The 17,083-nt window shown below is 37.8% G+C and overlaps 1 protein-coding gene across 2 annotated transcripts in view; it reads right to left on the bottom strand.

The window, feature by feature from the left end:
• hsd17b4 (hydroxysteroid (17-beta) dehydrogenase 4) overlaps positions 1 to 16,777 on the bottom strand; it is a 130,049-nt gene extending 113,272 nt beyond the window's left edge. The window contains exons 1-2 of one of the 2 annotated variants that reach the window (XM_012963829.3): positions 14,123 to 14,192; positions 12,409 to 12,462 (exon numbers count right to left, since the gene is read on the bottom strand). In XM_012963829.3, the coding sequence (XP_012819283.1) occupies positions 12,409 to 12,462; positions 14,123 to 14,153 (85 nt within the window). In that variant the 5' untranslated portion in view covers positions 14,154 to 14,192. Of the gene's footprint in view, positions 1 to 12,408; positions 12,463 to 14,122; positions 14,193 to 16,714 lie in introns of those variants that run through there. The other variant, NM_001032319.1, reaches the window with a different exon arrangement.
• Positions 16,778 to 17,083: the final 306 nt, after the last annotated feature.

Here is a 17,083-nt window from a genome sequence, read left to right on the forward strand (position 1 = left end):
CACAACTGTTCCTTAAGTTACACATAGCTGTCCCATAAGTGCCACTTATTCTCATTATGTCTGCTGAAAAAAAACACAATATTTGTAAGGATAGTGGATCCTTCATGGTTCCCCCAATAGCCCAGAATCCAAGGAGTGCTAAAAGGAGTACCAACATCTCATTACCACCTTTAGAACTGCTATTATTTAAAAAGTGCTGAGTGTTTTTTATGCTACTTCACTTATGCTTTGTTTAGAAACGTATTTTTAAAATCACTAAAAATGATTGAAGATGTTGTATCTGCATTCCCTTAGCTTTTTATCTCAAGCACTTTGCTTACTGTACTGCTTGAGTTTAAGCAAGGATATGCTTAGTGCAACCTTCAGGCAATAGATGAAAACTGTAGGGATTCTATTGTTCTCATTAGTGCTGTAACCGACAACATTTAATTGAGCAATTTAGTAGAGTGGAATACATAATAAAAAGAAACAAAAGCAAATCATTTCAAAGTACAGGAATAAAAAAAACAGTAATGAAAATAAAATCTACCACACATTAAATCTTAATTCAGGTCAAACTGCATTATATGCTTGCTACCCTATAAAATAAACAAAGAAACACAACATAATCTAGCAAAAGTTAACAATCAACATCATAAATGAAGGACCTTGGCAAACTATTCATATGTGTGTGTGTGTATGTATATATATATACAAACCGGATTCCAAAAAAGTTGGGACACTAAACAAATTGTGAATAAAAACTGAACGCAATGATGTGGAGGTGCCAACTTCTAATATTTTATTCAGAATAGAACATAAATCACGAAACAAAAGTTTAAACTGAGAAAATGTACCATTTTAAGGGAAAAATATGTTGATTCAGAATTTCATGGTGTCAACAAATCCCAAAAAAGTTGGGACAAGGCCATTTTCACCACTGTGTGGCATCTCCCCTTCTTCTTACAACACTCAACAGACGTCTGGGGACCGAGGAGACCAGTTTCTCAAGTTTAGGAATAGGAATGCTCTCCCATTCTTGTCTAATACAGGCCTCTAACTGTTCAATCATCTTGGGCCTTCTTTGTCGCACCTTCCTCTTTATGATGCGCCAAATGTTCTCTATAGGTGAAAGATCTGGACTGCAGACTGGCCATTTCAGTACCCAGATCCTTCTCCTACGCAGCCATGATGTTGTGATTGATGCAGAATGTGGTCTGGCATTATCTTGTTGAAAAATGCAGGGTCTTCCCTGAAAGAGATGACGTCTGGATGGGAGCATATGTTGTTCTAGAACCTGAATATATTTTTCTGCATTGATGCTGCCTTTCCAGACATGCAAGCTGCCCATGCCACACGCACTCATGCAACCCCATACCATCAGAGATGCAGGCTTCTGAACTGAGCGTTGATAACAACTTGGGTTGTCCTTGTCCTCTTTGGTCCGGATGACATGGCGTCCCAGATTTCCAAAAAGAACTTTGAATCGTGACTCGTCTGACCACAGAACAGTCTTCCATTTTGCCACACTCCATTTTAAATGATCCCTGGCCCAGTGAAAACGCCTGAGCTTGTGGATCTTGCTTAGAAATGGCTTCTTCTTTGCACTGTAGAGTTTCAGCTGGCAACGGCGGATGGCACGGTGGATTGTGTTCACTGACAATGGTTTCTGGAAGTATTCCTGAGCCCATTCTGTGATTTCCTTTACAGTAGCATTCCTGTTTGTGGTGCAGTGTCGTTTAAGGGCCCGGAGATCACAGGCATCCAGTATGGTTTTATGGCCTTGACCCTTACGCACAGAGATTGTTCCAGATTCTCTGAATCTTCGGATGATGTTATGCACAGTTGATGATGATAGATGCAAAATCTTTGCAATTTTTCGCTGGGTAACACCTTTCTGATATTGCTCCACTATCTTTCTGCGCAACATTGTGGGAATTGGTGATCCTCTACCCATCTTGGCTTCTGAAAGACACTGCAACTCTAAGAAGCTCTTTTTATACCCAAGCATGTTGCCAATTGACCTAATTAGTGTTATTTGGTCTTCCAGCTCTTCGTTATGCTCAAATTTACTTTTTCCAGCCTCTTATTGCTACTTGTCCCAACTTTTTGGGGATTTGTTGACACCATGAAATTCTGAATCAACATATCTTTCCCTTAAAATGGTACATTTTCTCAGTTTAAACTTTTGTTCCGTGATTTATGTTCTATTCTGAATAAAATATTAGAAGTTGGCATATATGTATATATATGCATGTATGCATGTATGTATGTAAGTATGTATGTATATATATATATATATATATTATATATATATATATATATATATATATATATATATATATATATATGTATATAAATGTATATAAACATGTAAACATTCCTCTCCATTCACTCTTTTGCCATTGATTTGTTTTACAAGAAAGCAAATCCATTATACGGAGAGGTGAACTGTGTTCTGGGAGTCTAGTTCACTTGGAATCAAGTTTCAGTTTATATATATATATATATAACTGAAACTTGATTCCAAGTGAACTAGACTCCCAGAACACAGTTCACCTCTCCGTATAATGGATTTGCTTTCTTGTAAAACAAATCAATGGCAAAAGAGTGAATGGAGAAGAATGTTTACTGTTGTCTAATTTGCCTTGCAGGAATCAAACATGGTATAGCTTCAGTTTCCCTGCTTGTTCTGTTTAGCACAAGAAATATCAAACACTATAGATTTTTCCTAACATAAACAATAGGCAAAACTGTTTGAAAGTTTGGGCAACACTGGCAATTTACATATCTATTTATTTATGCAAAGATTAGGTAACAGCTACTGCAGGAATCAGTTAGTTAAAAAAAATAGGCAAAGGCACAGTTACATTTACATTTATGAACACTACACCATAAAGAAAATTCTACGTGAGGCAAGTGCAAAGTTTGCATACCCTAGAAAGGCAGTATTTAGTAACACCCACCCATGGCAAGTACAATAAACCTTGATGCCAATGTTAATACTATAAGACAAAGATAAAAATATAGGAAGGCTGGATTTTTCCCAAAAAAGGTGGCAACTCTAACCAACTTTGGTACAGATCACAGTTTGTAAACCTCTTTTGTATTCAGCCAAGAGTCTTTCAGTTCTTGTTGTAGGGATTTTTGGCCCACTGTTTCTTGCAGATCACTTCTTATTCTGAGTTCATCTTGGCCCATACTGCAGGTTTAGGCTCTACCCACAGATCATCAATGATGATTAAGTCAGGGGAACTATGAAGATCATTCCAAACCTCTGGATTTTTTAAATGCTTTACCATTAAAAATTCTCAGTGCATCGTGCCTGATTCTAGGCTTTCAGAAGGAGCCAGCACTACACATTAGAACTGCTTTCAGATAACCTATTGTTTCTCCTACTCCCATGTAACTGGAGGAGACCCAAGCAGGACCTGGATTTCTTACCATTGAGTGCTATTCTGATATCTACTGGGAGTTGCCATCTTGCTGCCTTCTCACTGTTCTGCTGATCGGCTGCCGGGGGTGGGGGAAAGGAGGGGGGTGATATCACTTCAACCTGCACGGCCTTTGCAGTCATTAGGGTTTGCCTTTCTGGCCAGCAAATACAGGCAATGTTATGATATAACAGAGTATGACAAGCCAAAAGTGGCAGAAAATGTAAAAGACCAGGCCATGCAGCAACTGGTAAGATACCCTTATGTTTGCTGATAATCAGTATGACGTGATTAAAGGAGAAGGAAAGGCATTTTGGCATTTTATTGCCAATAGATTAGCCACAATAGTGCAATAATGTGCTATATTTATTCTGCAGAATACTTTACCATACCTAAGTAAACAGCCATAGAATCTCCCTTTGTTTGTTTAAGAAAGCAGCTGCCATTTCAGCTTGGTCTGACTTCACTTCCAGGCAGCAGCTTGCAGGCAGCTTTCAGCTCAGATTTCACAGCAGAGGTGGGGGGGGGAGAGAGGAACAAACTAAGCACTTGTGTTGTGCCCTGAAGGATTCAGAAGATGATGTATAAAGAAAAAAAGGAAAGAATTGTGATGTATATCTGAGCTAACAGTACTAATGCTGACACAGACCTACATTACGGGTAATGTCCGTCATTTGTTTCTAAGGCTTTTCGATTCTCTGTTGCTGCAAAACTAAGAAAGCAAAGACTTGGTTAAAATATACTTATAGTAAAGACAAACCAGAGACGCTCTAATAGATTCTGCTGGGCAATGAATTAACAAGAACCAATTTTTGACTTAATTTGGTTAAATTATACTTACAGTAAAGACAAGAGGGAGATACTTTAAGAGATTCTGCTGGGCAATGGATTAACAATGTTCCAAAGTGTTACGTGTTTTTACTGCTATTGACAGACTGCGCGTCACTTTCCCATTCCGATAAAGGTAATTTGTACTCAGAGGTTTAATTGAAAAAAACACCTACTTAATGCTGCATAGTACAATGAAGATACGGGAACCAATATTACTGCCTCACTATGTATTAAACACTGGTTTTCCTAATTTTAAAAATTTTAAAGATTTTAAAGATTTACAAAATATTAGTATGCAGTAACTTGAAAGAGAGTTTGTAGAAAGACAGACGTAATAAATAAATGAGTGTCCAAAAGGCTACAAAACATGAAAGTGATGTTTAACAAAATGTAGACAGTATCGCTACAGAATAGATATACCATTTCTGAGAATAACCCAAGAGCTCCCCCATGTGGCTTCATAAACCAATAACTATATTAGAGCAGACATTAACAGGAACTAATGGACTGCATATATTCAGAACATAATGCTGTAAAAGAAAGGCTGCCTTCACATAAATTCAAGGGATTGCAGTGAATGTGATAGTGAGGCTCACCGTAACATAATAATGAAGCAATATGACCAGCTCTCTCTACTTAACACAACATGTTTTTGACTTTTTTCAACTTAACCTGAATGATAAAAAAAAGTTTTGTATCATGCATTATCATAGGAAAAAGCACATTTAATTAAAACTGCACACTTTGTGTTTTTAATAAGCAATATATCTATAGATGCAACCGGTTTCATAAATTCTAAATACGTCTGATCATTTTGAGTAAGTGTTGGACAGTTTTCTCTCACTAAATCTATACTACAGCACACAGAACAGGAGGAGCAGGAAGATGCAGCCAATATCTACTGCTGCAGACTTTTGTGCCTAGAGATGAACAAGTAATACAGTAGGGGCTTTGCACAGGCAAAAATCAGTGGATACTAGGGTTTAGCAACAATAGGTGCTGACTGCAAAGTGCAGTTGCCAACAGCAACCAAGCAGCAATTAGTTCTGAACAGTCTACCACAAATTGGAAAATTAAAGCAAAGCCCTGATTGGTTGCTACTGGCAACTGTACTTATATAATGTACTATCAGTGCCCATAAAAACAGACTCTAAGTACAATTCTGCCTTTTTAAGATGAAAGTTGTACTACATTCATTTAACTAAATCTAAATATTTTTTTCCAAAATCAGTTAAGCAATAGGAGACGGGTGCAAATTAATATAGGGTACCCAAACAGATGTGTAGATCAGTCACTACAATGTGCAAAAGCCTGCAGTAGGAATATTGTTTAAAGAACATGTAAAGTCTGTTTCACGGGGGGTGAAAAATGTTTGCCACCCCCAGTGAAATAAACTGCTTTTCCTTGGGTTGGTGCTCCTGTTGGGAGAAAACCAGGGCTGTGGAGTCGGTAGATAAATTCTCCGACTCAGACTCCTCAGTTTCTGATACTTCCGACTCTGACTCCTCTGTTTTTAATATGCTAATGTATTTTATACATTCATACAGTCAATGAAAAGCATGCTTCATGGTCACTCAACGTGTTTGTTTATGCACTGTGTGCATTGGGCTTTATTCTTATAGCAGAGAAGTAATTAATTATGACTGTTTGTGAATTGGGACATTTAAACTTGCTTTATTTTTTTTTTTTATTCCCATTTAAATTTAGTAGGAGTCGGAGTCGGTTCATTTTTTGCCGACTCCGACTCCAGGTACCCAAAATTGCCTCCGACTCCGACTCCACAGCCCTGGAGAAAACTGCATTGGCCCATATAAAAACGACATAAGTGCTGTGGCGGCACCTCACTGACTTTACTCTACTGTATATATATTTTGGCACACCTCAGTGAAAAAGACTTTACATGTCATTTAACAATGTTAACAATCTGGTTCTATTCTGTGATTAAATACAGAGGAAAATCATATGATTCAGATGTTAGTCATTGCTAGCAAATTAAATACCTACTGTCAGCCCAAAACGTTTCAGAGCAGAGACAAACGGCAGGGCAGTCAGCCATCTAGGTGAGGCATGCCAAACATGAGCTGTGTCCATATCCTGACCCCACAGCAGTAAATGAAAAGAAAGGCATCTTACATACAATGAAGGGCACATGAATCTAAAGTAAATTTTAATTAAATTTCATACAGATTTATAGCTAGTGCCCGCCTGCTGTTACCAGTGTCAAAGCTGTAGCCGTAAATTTCTAAAGTTCCCTTCTCTAATTTAGTAGATGGTAAAATCCTCATTAAGTCCTTATGCCTTTCTGAATAATGGTTTGCGGGGTTTTAAGGAGAACGTGTAAAAGTTTTACCACATGACATGTTGTGAGAACTAATAAATGATTAAATATACATTCATTCACAGGTCATACTGTGACATTAGCCTTCAGACCTCACACAGAATACTTTCTTTAAAACAGAATTAATAGAATATTGGAGAAATTTGTCCACTTGGCCCAATATTTCTCAATCTGCAATAAAAGTCAAGGAATAATAATGACAATACAAGATAAGGGATAAAGTGTTAAAGGGAAAGTGTTCTAAAAACAAAAAAATTACTATAAACTTTATGTTATGGAAATAAGAAGTTTTCTAAATTAAATCATTTAAAATTGTTTCTGGAATAAATCATTATTTCCATTTAGATAGGTAAAATGTGGCCAGCGCAGCTAAAAACATTTAAAGAGAATAAAAAACATTTAAAAACACTGCTTTTATGAGGGCTTATAATGTACCAGATTATATTATACTGGGATACCATTACCACATTACCACAGAGATGATTAATGTGAGAAAGAAATGGGGATCATTTTCCTCTAGGAATATCTCCTTAGGTTCTCAATCTATGGTCTAGCTTCACAGTATCCTTTTGCAGGGTGAACTGAAGAATTATAATAGAGAATTTGGACTCTATTGAGAGACCTTCCAAGCATTACTGAGATACAGGCATATCGACCAATACCAATTAATGAACAAATTCTCCAGAGAGGATAACCTTACATATAAAGATGGTATTAGCAGTCAGTATTGGCAGTTAGGCCAAACAGGAAAATTCTCTATTATTTTCTAACTAGGCTCTCCATTCTAATTTCACACTCATGTCTGGGGAAGAGGGATTAAATGACTGCACTGGCTGGACTCACACCTATAACCGATATAAGAACAGAAGAAGAAGTCATTCAAAGTGAGGTACCAATCAGCTAATCTTTAATTTCTTATACTCAAATACCTGCGTATGTGATAATCGAGTTACCTTAGGCCCCCAGGTCCACATCTAGACTGGGATTTAAAATAGGCCCCTGCAGCCTCCACCAGCCCAATAAATAGTGACATTATAGAGCAGCCCCTCTGGCATTTGCAAGAATCCACAGATTACAAGTCTGGGCCTGACATGACGATGTAATCTGGTACTTAAACAGTTACAATAGCTTTGAATCCATTTCTGTTCACTGAGGACTGGTTGTAACACCCCCTATATTTTGGCAGTATAAAATCGTATCTATCTCCTTTTTAATTCCCACAGTAACTGAGACATTAAGCAAGGTGTGGGCATGAAGGTTGGTTAAAACACAGCGCACATGTAAGGAGTACCCCATGCCAGCATAAAGGAGGAACATGGAGCACTGGCAACAAGTAATGATGGATCTCCAGGATATAGGATCAGAAGAAATGAAAATCCTCTTTGCTGTGGGTAATTCTGGCATGACTGAAACTACACTATACTACAGCAATATTTTACCCTTCCAATGGCACCCTGCTGATGATTGGCTCCTACAGGATAATCAGCTGTATAAGTTACACAGATGCAGCTATATACATGCAAATCCTTACACTTCGCATATTTAGCTTAATAGAATGTTGCAATCTCCTTTTCAGCTTTTGCAGAGCAACCTACTTCTTTGCAGCCATGCGATTTCTGAAAAAAGGAATATTTTTGTAATCATTTAATTATAATGCAGTGTTTCCCTAAACTTAAAAAAAGTGTGCTTGCTACAGAAACTCCATTATATAGTTTATATAACTGAGCTACTACATAGCCATGGGAGGGGGCTGCCATTCAAGAGGACAGAGGCCAATATCCCTGCTAATGCAAGCATAGACTTTTAATAATAATAATAATAATGAAAACTATGCTTCTTTAACTAAACCACAATATGACGTACAAAAGAAAATAATTAAAGGAAAACTGTCATTGGAAAACTTTTTTTTGTTTGTTTTTTTTTTTTTTTAAAAAAAGCATCAGTTAATAGAGCTGCTCCAGCAGAATCCTGCATTGAAAAGTAACAGTAACACCAAAAAATGAAAATATATTAAAGAAATTAAACTATACTGTACTACTGCCTTGCACTTGTAAAAGTTGTATGTTTGCTTAAAAAACACTACTAGAGTTTATATGGGGCAGCCATTCAAAAGGAGAAAAGGCACAGGTTAGGGCTCTGGCACATGGGGAGACTAGTCGCCCGCGACAAATCTCCCTGTTCGCAGGCGACTAATCTCCCTGAGTTACCATCAGTTGCCATCCCACCGGCGAACATGTAAGTCGCCGGTGGGATGGCACACGCGGCGGCGCGATTTCGGCAAATCGCCGAAAATGCCTCACGAGGCAACTTCGGCAATTTGCCGAAATCGCCTGCACATCGTGTACCATCCCACCGCGACTTGTTTGCCGGTGGGATGGTAGTTCGGGGAGATTAGTCGCCCGTGACAAGGGAGATTTGTCCCTTGTCACGGGCGACTAATCTCCCCGTGTGCCAGAGCCCTTACATAGCAACTAACAGATAAACCCTGTAGAATACAAAGGTGTCTTATCTGTTATCTGCTATATGACCTGTGTCTTTTCTCCTTTTTCCAGCTTGAATGGCTGCCCCCATGGCTACACAGCAGCTTATTTCAATATATATAAATAAATAAATAAATATAAATGAAAGAAAATGAAGGGGCGTTTACCAACTATAGCAAAAAAAAAAAAAAGGAGTTTCTTGTTACAATTAATCAGTAGACTTCATTAGAAATGTATCCAAAGTAGCGTTGTTATGATAGGGTGCTGCCTCTTCTTATAGCTGGTCAGGAGGAAGAGGATCTCATGTTCGCAGCTACCCCAAGCTGGTGTGATTTTCTCTTAACAGCATCACCAGCCCAGGGTATAAGGTAAGCAATTACCTAACAAGTTGGAGTGATATCACCCCCCTCCCAGCAGCCGATCAGCAGAACAACGGGAAGGTAGCAAGATAGCAGCTCCCAGTAGGTATCAGAATAGCACTCAATAGTAAGAAATTTAAGTCCGGCTTGGGACTCCTCCAGTTACATGGGAGTAGAAGAAACAATAGGTTCCCTGAAAGCAGTTCTAATGTGTAGTGCTGGCTACTTCTGAAAGCTCAGACTCAATCACAATGCACTAAGATGGTGCCTACACACCAATATTACAACTAAAAAAAAAATACATTTGTTGGTTTTAAGAATAACATTTTAAATGGAAGAGTGAATTATTTGCTGTGAAAACAGTGTGATTTAGAAATAAATCGTAAACCACAAAAATCTTGACAGAATCCTTTTAAGTTAAGGCATAAGGTACCCCTGCTAAAGCAATATGACGCAAAAAGAAATCATCCAAGAAATACATGGAATCTGAATTTTTGCAGCCCTAACGACTAGTGCAGAAAATACTAGTCATAACATCATTATATTCTGACTTTGTTCTATGAGGTCTGCATTAAATAAGTGTTATAAGCTTTTTAAGCATATTGAGCTATGGTGGGTAGAAGTTCCTACAATTTAATCACTGTTCTCTTTACTGGATTATTTTATAAAGAAAACCAACTCCTAATTTTATAGTATCTCTAAAATACACTCAGCAACATATTTCAAACTGACTATGACAATATTTTTTCAGAGCTAGTGGCTTTATTTCCAGGGAATCCCAGTAATGAGCTGACAAGCCCATATCATGTCAGTAGGTATTAAAAGCTGAAAGTATAAGGCTCATTACTGGGAGTAATAAAGTAAATTTTTTGCAGAACGCATCCAGCATTAGGATCTCTGAAGTATCAGAAGGGACATACGGGTAATGGAATGATAGGGCGGTAAATTGTTAGAGACATGAATTACAGAAAGAGTGACAGTTATGCATCTAAAGGAAATTTTATGTGATTTCACTGCATCACTGCAAACGTGAATGAAGTTTTTTTGTTTCAAGAAAACAAAGCGCAATTTCATGTATTAGAATGAAGTGCGTAAGGGGTTTATGTTTTTTAATTAAAGCATGTACCAAGTAAACTGTATGCTTTTCAGGGCAGTGATATGTTTCTAACTCTTATGCTTTGAAACTGCTAGCAATATGCACTGCAAGGTGGCGCTTTTCGATATCTCAGGATCTAAAAAAGTGTAACAGACATATCTCTGTGTAACGCACATATCTCCAGCCAATTGTAACTAAGGATGCACTGAATCCAGGATTCAGTTTGGGATTTGGCAAACGCCTTTTTCAGCAGGATGTGTTTGGCCAAACTGAATCATTTAAATCATGTGAGAACACAGAAGTAAAAAAAAATTTAACGCACTTCTATTTATTTATTTCTATTCTGTGTTGGATTCGGTTCGATATTCAACCAAATCTTTCAGAAAAGGATTCCACCGAACCCAAAAATAATGAATTTGGTGCATCCCTAATTGTAACTCTGATATGATCCAAGATGCATAATAAAATGCTGGACTGAGAACTAACATGAATGTAAATTGACAAGGCCTGTAGTATTTTTCAATACATACTCCATACTCCAGTGGCAAAATACAGAATACAGCCCGATTTGCTGCAGGAAGCTATCAAATTATTTCTTTTCACCTGCATGAAGGTAGTACTGTACTGCCAGAAACTTCCTGTGCAGGCTGTGGGCAACCACCCATGAGATTTTAGACCTTAGTCCTCTGGTAGCTTAAAATAGCCTTGAGATGAGGCATCATGGATATGATGCTATATATATTTTCTATATTTGTAAACAATATTTATGCTATTCCATGTTAAATTATATATATATATATATATATATACCAGTTTGGTAAGATTATTCAATAGGCAACATAATATGATATAAATTCACATCCCCCCTCATATTCTACCTCGCCTACTCAATGTCTATAATCTCTCATAACCTGTGATGGGGGTGTGCGTTGGGTTCGCTTTCCTGGAACATTTGTTTGGGTATCTGAAAAAATAGAAAAGATGCCATTCTTGCTTTAAGATGGTGCCTGTCGGCTTTCTGTAATTTAGCTTTCCAAAGGGATGGAGGAAAAGTGTTTTATTCATTTGTTTAGGACATGTAAAATGTTTTGCTTGATTAACATGACAGGAGAGGATTTGGAATTATTTAATGGGGGTGTCAGGTCCCCTTCAAGAGGCATTCCTGCAGGGGAAGCATCCAACAGAATGTATATTCCTTCCAATGGGCAGCATGTAACTTTAATGTCCTTTAGTAGGCTCTAACTGCTGTGGAAGAGCACCTCACCCACAAGCGTTGCTCCTAGACTACCTGGAGCATTTTTGTGGTTATGGTGGCTAGGGAAAGGGCAAGCATGAGGTGATTGGGCTCTGCAAAGAAAAAAACCGGCCTTGATTTCCCCAAGTCTTGAACTTGTGCTTATAACCTAATCAATTTGTGCTTTGGATTTTATGGATAAGGTAAAGCCCTTTGGCCTGTCAAATCAAGAGCCACCTTGAACTTAATATGTACTCTGCTAACTTCTGCTCCAAGTGTTCATCTTTACCAGACTGTCAGAGCAGACACCACTTAATTATCTTTCCACAAAATATAAATGAGTATGATTTCACTTTTTCCAAATTATTTTTTTTTAGTATTTCCTAAAAGTTAACACATTTGTTTTTTCCGTTATGAACGACTTCGCTTTATATTCAGGAACTTTAAACTTAAAACATATTTTAGTTATTTCTACTAGAATCAAGCTATTTCAGAACTCAGTTACTACATTCAATTATCATTCATCAAGCAAATTTTACAGCAGTTCCAGATTCTCGATAACTCCTGAACTTTGATTCAGCAGAGGAGATATGTTATCTTTACAAAGCAAAGGTTACACATCTTACAAACATAAAATGTTTTATTTTGTCAACTTACCAATGACAGAAGCGCCTCTCTCTGCAAACGCTAGGGCATATGTCCTTCCCAGGCCTAAAAGAAAATGGGGAAAAACCTGTTAAAATGCCAAAAAAACCATTATACATTTTGGTTCTAAACAGTTGAAAATTCCAGTGCATAATTCCAGCATTGAACAGGCTGTAGTTCCATTAGTGTTGCAGGGTGCCCTTGATCTAGATAACCAGGGTTTATACAATTTTGAATTAGGAATGTAAAAATAAATGTTCAGCATATTTTGTTGTTGACAGTCTGTTTAGTTTTCTAATGACTTAGAAGCAGATTTATCAGTGTAAAATTAGAGCACAATACAGAAAAACTCATCAACTTTTTACCGATTCCTATTGGATTTTTAGAAATGTATTTATCAATGAGTGAAAGTTTACCATTTAATAAATAGATTTTTACAAAACCCATAGGAATAAATAGAAAGTGGGTGAGTTTTTATGTAGTGAGCTCACTTATTTCACACTCTGATATATATGACCCTAAGTCAAAGATGAAAGTAAATCTGGTTAAAATGTGGCCATACGTTACGGGCATTATTGAGCTACATTGCATAGATCTAATCACAATGTAATTGCGCAGACATGTCAAAACTTTTCTCAATATCCATTGATCTGCTGAAAATGACAACAGCCAACAGCCTTATTGTGTGGATTCTTATATATTCTGCAAAGCTTTCCCTGGACCCAGCTATCAGTGTGGGGTGGGTTACAACATTTTTGTTAAGCTGTTTGAAGAGTATTATAGCAATTTGAAGTTAGCACTGAAAATTATTTCTGCGTAGTGGTGAAACAGATCACAGCCTAACTCCTAGATATCAAAAGTGCAAGCAGAGGATCTATCCCATACCAGTTTTAAAAGATACTTTCTTAGCCCCATAGGGTATCCTAATTGTCACATGCTGGTGTAAAGGTGGCCATTGTCAGATATGCAGGTAGAAACAATAGAATTCTACCCCATCAGACGATTCAGCATTGGCATAGAGCCAATGTTCAGACACAACTTTTCAGACCTGCCCAATCTGCAAGACAACCAATAGCCAAGACTTTTGACGATCAATGCCTCATCAACCAACCATACACACTGAATATTGTACGAAACCTCATTTGGTACGATAATATTGTGTGCGTGTATGGGCACCTTAAGCAGACTGTGTAAAGGACTATACTTGCCTTTTTCCAACTTCATCCAACCTCAGCAAAAGTAAATAAAGGATCTCTGCATAATATCCTCTTACATTATGACTTAAATGGATCCATTTAATATTTGACATGTGGATGTACTTTGTACCTGTGAATATTTATTTTCTTTATTGGACTACATATATGCTTGCGACTCATCACTTTTTGCTAAGTCTTTATAAATCAATCAAAATATAAGCGATATAACAAATGATACCGTTTTTCCTAAATGGAGACAATAAATATCAAATGCTAATAGCACACAGTCTTTTATGATTGTTATCAGATTTATAGCAGTCACTTAACAGCAGTTAACAGGTTTGTAAATGGAATAATATCAGCCATGTTGCTGAAGCTTAAGTATAACAAAGGTCTTTTTAATTGATTCTCCCTAGAGTGTGTGCAGGTCAATAAAGAATATATCCTAAGAATTATATCCTGTAAAAAATTAATATAAAGTCAACTCTTAGCATAGTAAAAATAACATTACATAAAAAAAATTAACAGACCTGCCTTAAATCTTGTAGCCCTTAGAAACATAGTTTTGAGGCGACAATAAGTGAGAACATATGAGTATGCTGCATAGATTCCAGCATCAAACTTTGTTCTTTCTGCACCACTGCTCTAAATTAATCAGCTACCTAAGATTAAATATTATGTTTTAGGTCTCTTAGATGCTATATTTAAAAATAGAGAGATTTTTTGTAATCCTAAATTGAAGGTGTACATTAAGGGGTAAGCTTTACAAATGTTTTTTCAAATAGTATACTTTTCCATGTTCTTTTAGTTTTCACAGTTTTGCTAAATTATAGGTTTTAAAAAAAAAATATGTTTTATTTTGCTCTTAGTTGGTGATCTAAATCTGTGACCTAGGTAACCAGCTTTCCAGCCTGTTAAAATTGGATACATTAGTTGATACACTTCGCAGCAACAACCAACAACTAATGCATCTATTGTAACAACTGCTAATGTATCAATGAGTATCAAATGTTAACTGTTCAAAAAGTCAGGCTTTCTAAACTGCTAATAAATGATTCTGTAAAGAATACTTAAGGGCCCCTCCTGCCTTATCACAGGCTACCCCATCCTTAGCTGAAGATAAAAGTGCTGGAGGGGTTCAGGACCTGGGATTGTGGGTGAAAGAGGGGGTAGGGGAGTCACAGGCCCTAATTGGGCCCCCTCTGTCTGTGGGCTCCCCCCATAGTAATTGCTTCTGCTCCCTGTTAGTTACAACACTGGATGCTACACCTATATTAAAGGCATAGACAAAACTTGGAAATTGAAACCAGATGTGCAAAGGCTATTACTAAACTACTAGAAACATGAGGCAGAAACTAAAACACAGAGAATAAAAGCTACTTACAAAAGTCATTATCCACGGATTACTATTTGGAAAAGATAAGGATGAACTGCTCCTTTAACTATATCTCCTCAGGTGAAAGGTGAATGCACAAGAATAGCAGTCTCCTGATGACACGTATGACAAAGCTACTTCCAATTTATTAAGTTACAGAGACGTGCAATTATACCCCAGTATGTGAAAAGTTAAACAAAAGTCACCCTGGGCTATGGGGTGATATTGATTTTCCCTTCCAATTAAAGAAATCATATTCTTCTGAAAACAATGTTTAAAGTTTAGCCAGTCCAATTTAAGCTGAAAAATTATTATGTTTTTAAAAGATCATCAATCAATCTAGTTACATAAAATCCATATTTTAGGCTGCTCACTTCCAGCTATCTATATAGCAGGATACTGGGCATGACAAGCAGTCTGTGTAGGTATGAACTGCTCATTTCCAGCTATCTATTTAGCAGAATACTGGGAATGAACAGCAGTCTGTGGGGTATGAAATACACCAGTGCAGTTGCTCATAGCAAACAATCAGATGTTTGTACTGTAGTTTGCACTAGACCGATAAAAACAAATTCCTGATTTGCTTTATGGGCAACAGCCATGGTGCAAGTTTAGCTATTTTGTTATTAAGTTATACAAGTTTAAATCACTGGGAGGTGACAAAATATTGGGCACCTCCAGTGATTAATATTGCTTACCTGATACCCCGGGCTCATGCTCCTGTTTGCTAAAACCTACACTGGCATGGGCTATTTGTGCAGAAATCTTTCATTCCAGTCCAGGCTGGCGCACACGTGGTAGAGTGAAAGTCAAAATTAGACGTAAAAAGCTTCTTCACTCTACTGTGCATGCACCTGCCAGGGCCTGGAGAAAAGAAGACAGGCTCAGGGTATCAATGCATTTCTTATTCCCAATCCCATAGAAGCAAAGGCATCCTGCCTCCCAAACCAAGGGATGCACTGCAGACCCCAGCACAGTAATTGCACAATAGTTAGAGTAAGAAAGGTTCCATATATTAAAGTTGCTGTACTTAGTTTGTGTTTCTGTGAGCTTTGTATGGGTAGAGTATTATAATATGCCCTACGAGTGAGCCGGGCAGTTGTGCCATGACCAACGGCAGACTGTATTTGAGTTGAGATTCGCTGCAGCTGATAAGTACATGTGCTGAGTTTTTTTTCTACATTTACAGAACAGTTATTAGATAGACTGTAACTGCAGTGACATGGGGACTAACCCTGAACAGTATGTTTGGGCACAATTACACTAAGAACTTACTGTCCTCATATTGTGCATCTCTCTATTGGGTCATCAAACGTGCAGAACCAATACTGAGTCCCAAAGCTGAAGGATCAGGGTGCACCCAAATATAACACATGACCCCTAGTTCCCCAAGCCAGCACTTACATATATATTACTAATACTAAGGGAGACGTATTATTTATAATGCATATAGCACAGAGATGAGAGATGCGCATATGTACCATGGAGCTTACAATCTAAAGTCACTTATACACCTTTATTCCGAGGGCAGTTTATAACCTGTCTGTATTTTATCAAAGGATAAATGTCTACATATATTTTCTCTGTTCGGTTTTCAGATCACTTTTCTGTTCCGCTTTTTAGATCTTGGGGCAAGGACAGGTGCCAGCCCTAACTGTTCTGCGTGCCTAGTATGAGCTCCCAGAAAAGTTACACTTCTGTTATTCCATGAGAAATGTAGCCAGGTCTGAACAAGGACATGTCTTACCTCCACCTGCTCCTGTCACCAGCACCACCCGCCCGTCGAAGCGCAACGCCTGAGAGTCCATCTCACCTGCACACTCTTTTCGCAGTGACAGCGGTGGTCAAGGAGCAGCTGAAGCGAAGGCGGAGCGATGCGTATCAAGCCTCACTCTGACAGAAAAGAGGAGGAGGCATTCGCTAGTTCGTATTTTCATTGGCTCCCAGCCGGTGCGAGGTTTTATCAAACAAGGAAGTGAGTGTTGAGATTTGTGCATGTGACTGTGACAGTACTATTCAGTGGGAAAGTCTGGGGTCTCCTTTTTGGGTTGAACCTGTAAACCAGAATTATTTGCCACTTCTATATTTCCCAGCCTCTATCAGCTATATTCTACCT

Source organism: Xenopus tropicalis, chromosome 1 (assembly GCF_000004195.4).
Source record: "Xenopus tropicalis strain Nigerian chromosome 1, UCB_Xtro_10.0, whole genome shotgun sequence".
In the NCBI taxonomy this organism is placed as follows: domain Eukaryota; kingdom Metazoa; phylum Chordata; class Amphibia; order Anura; family Pipidae; genus Xenopus; species Xenopus tropicalis.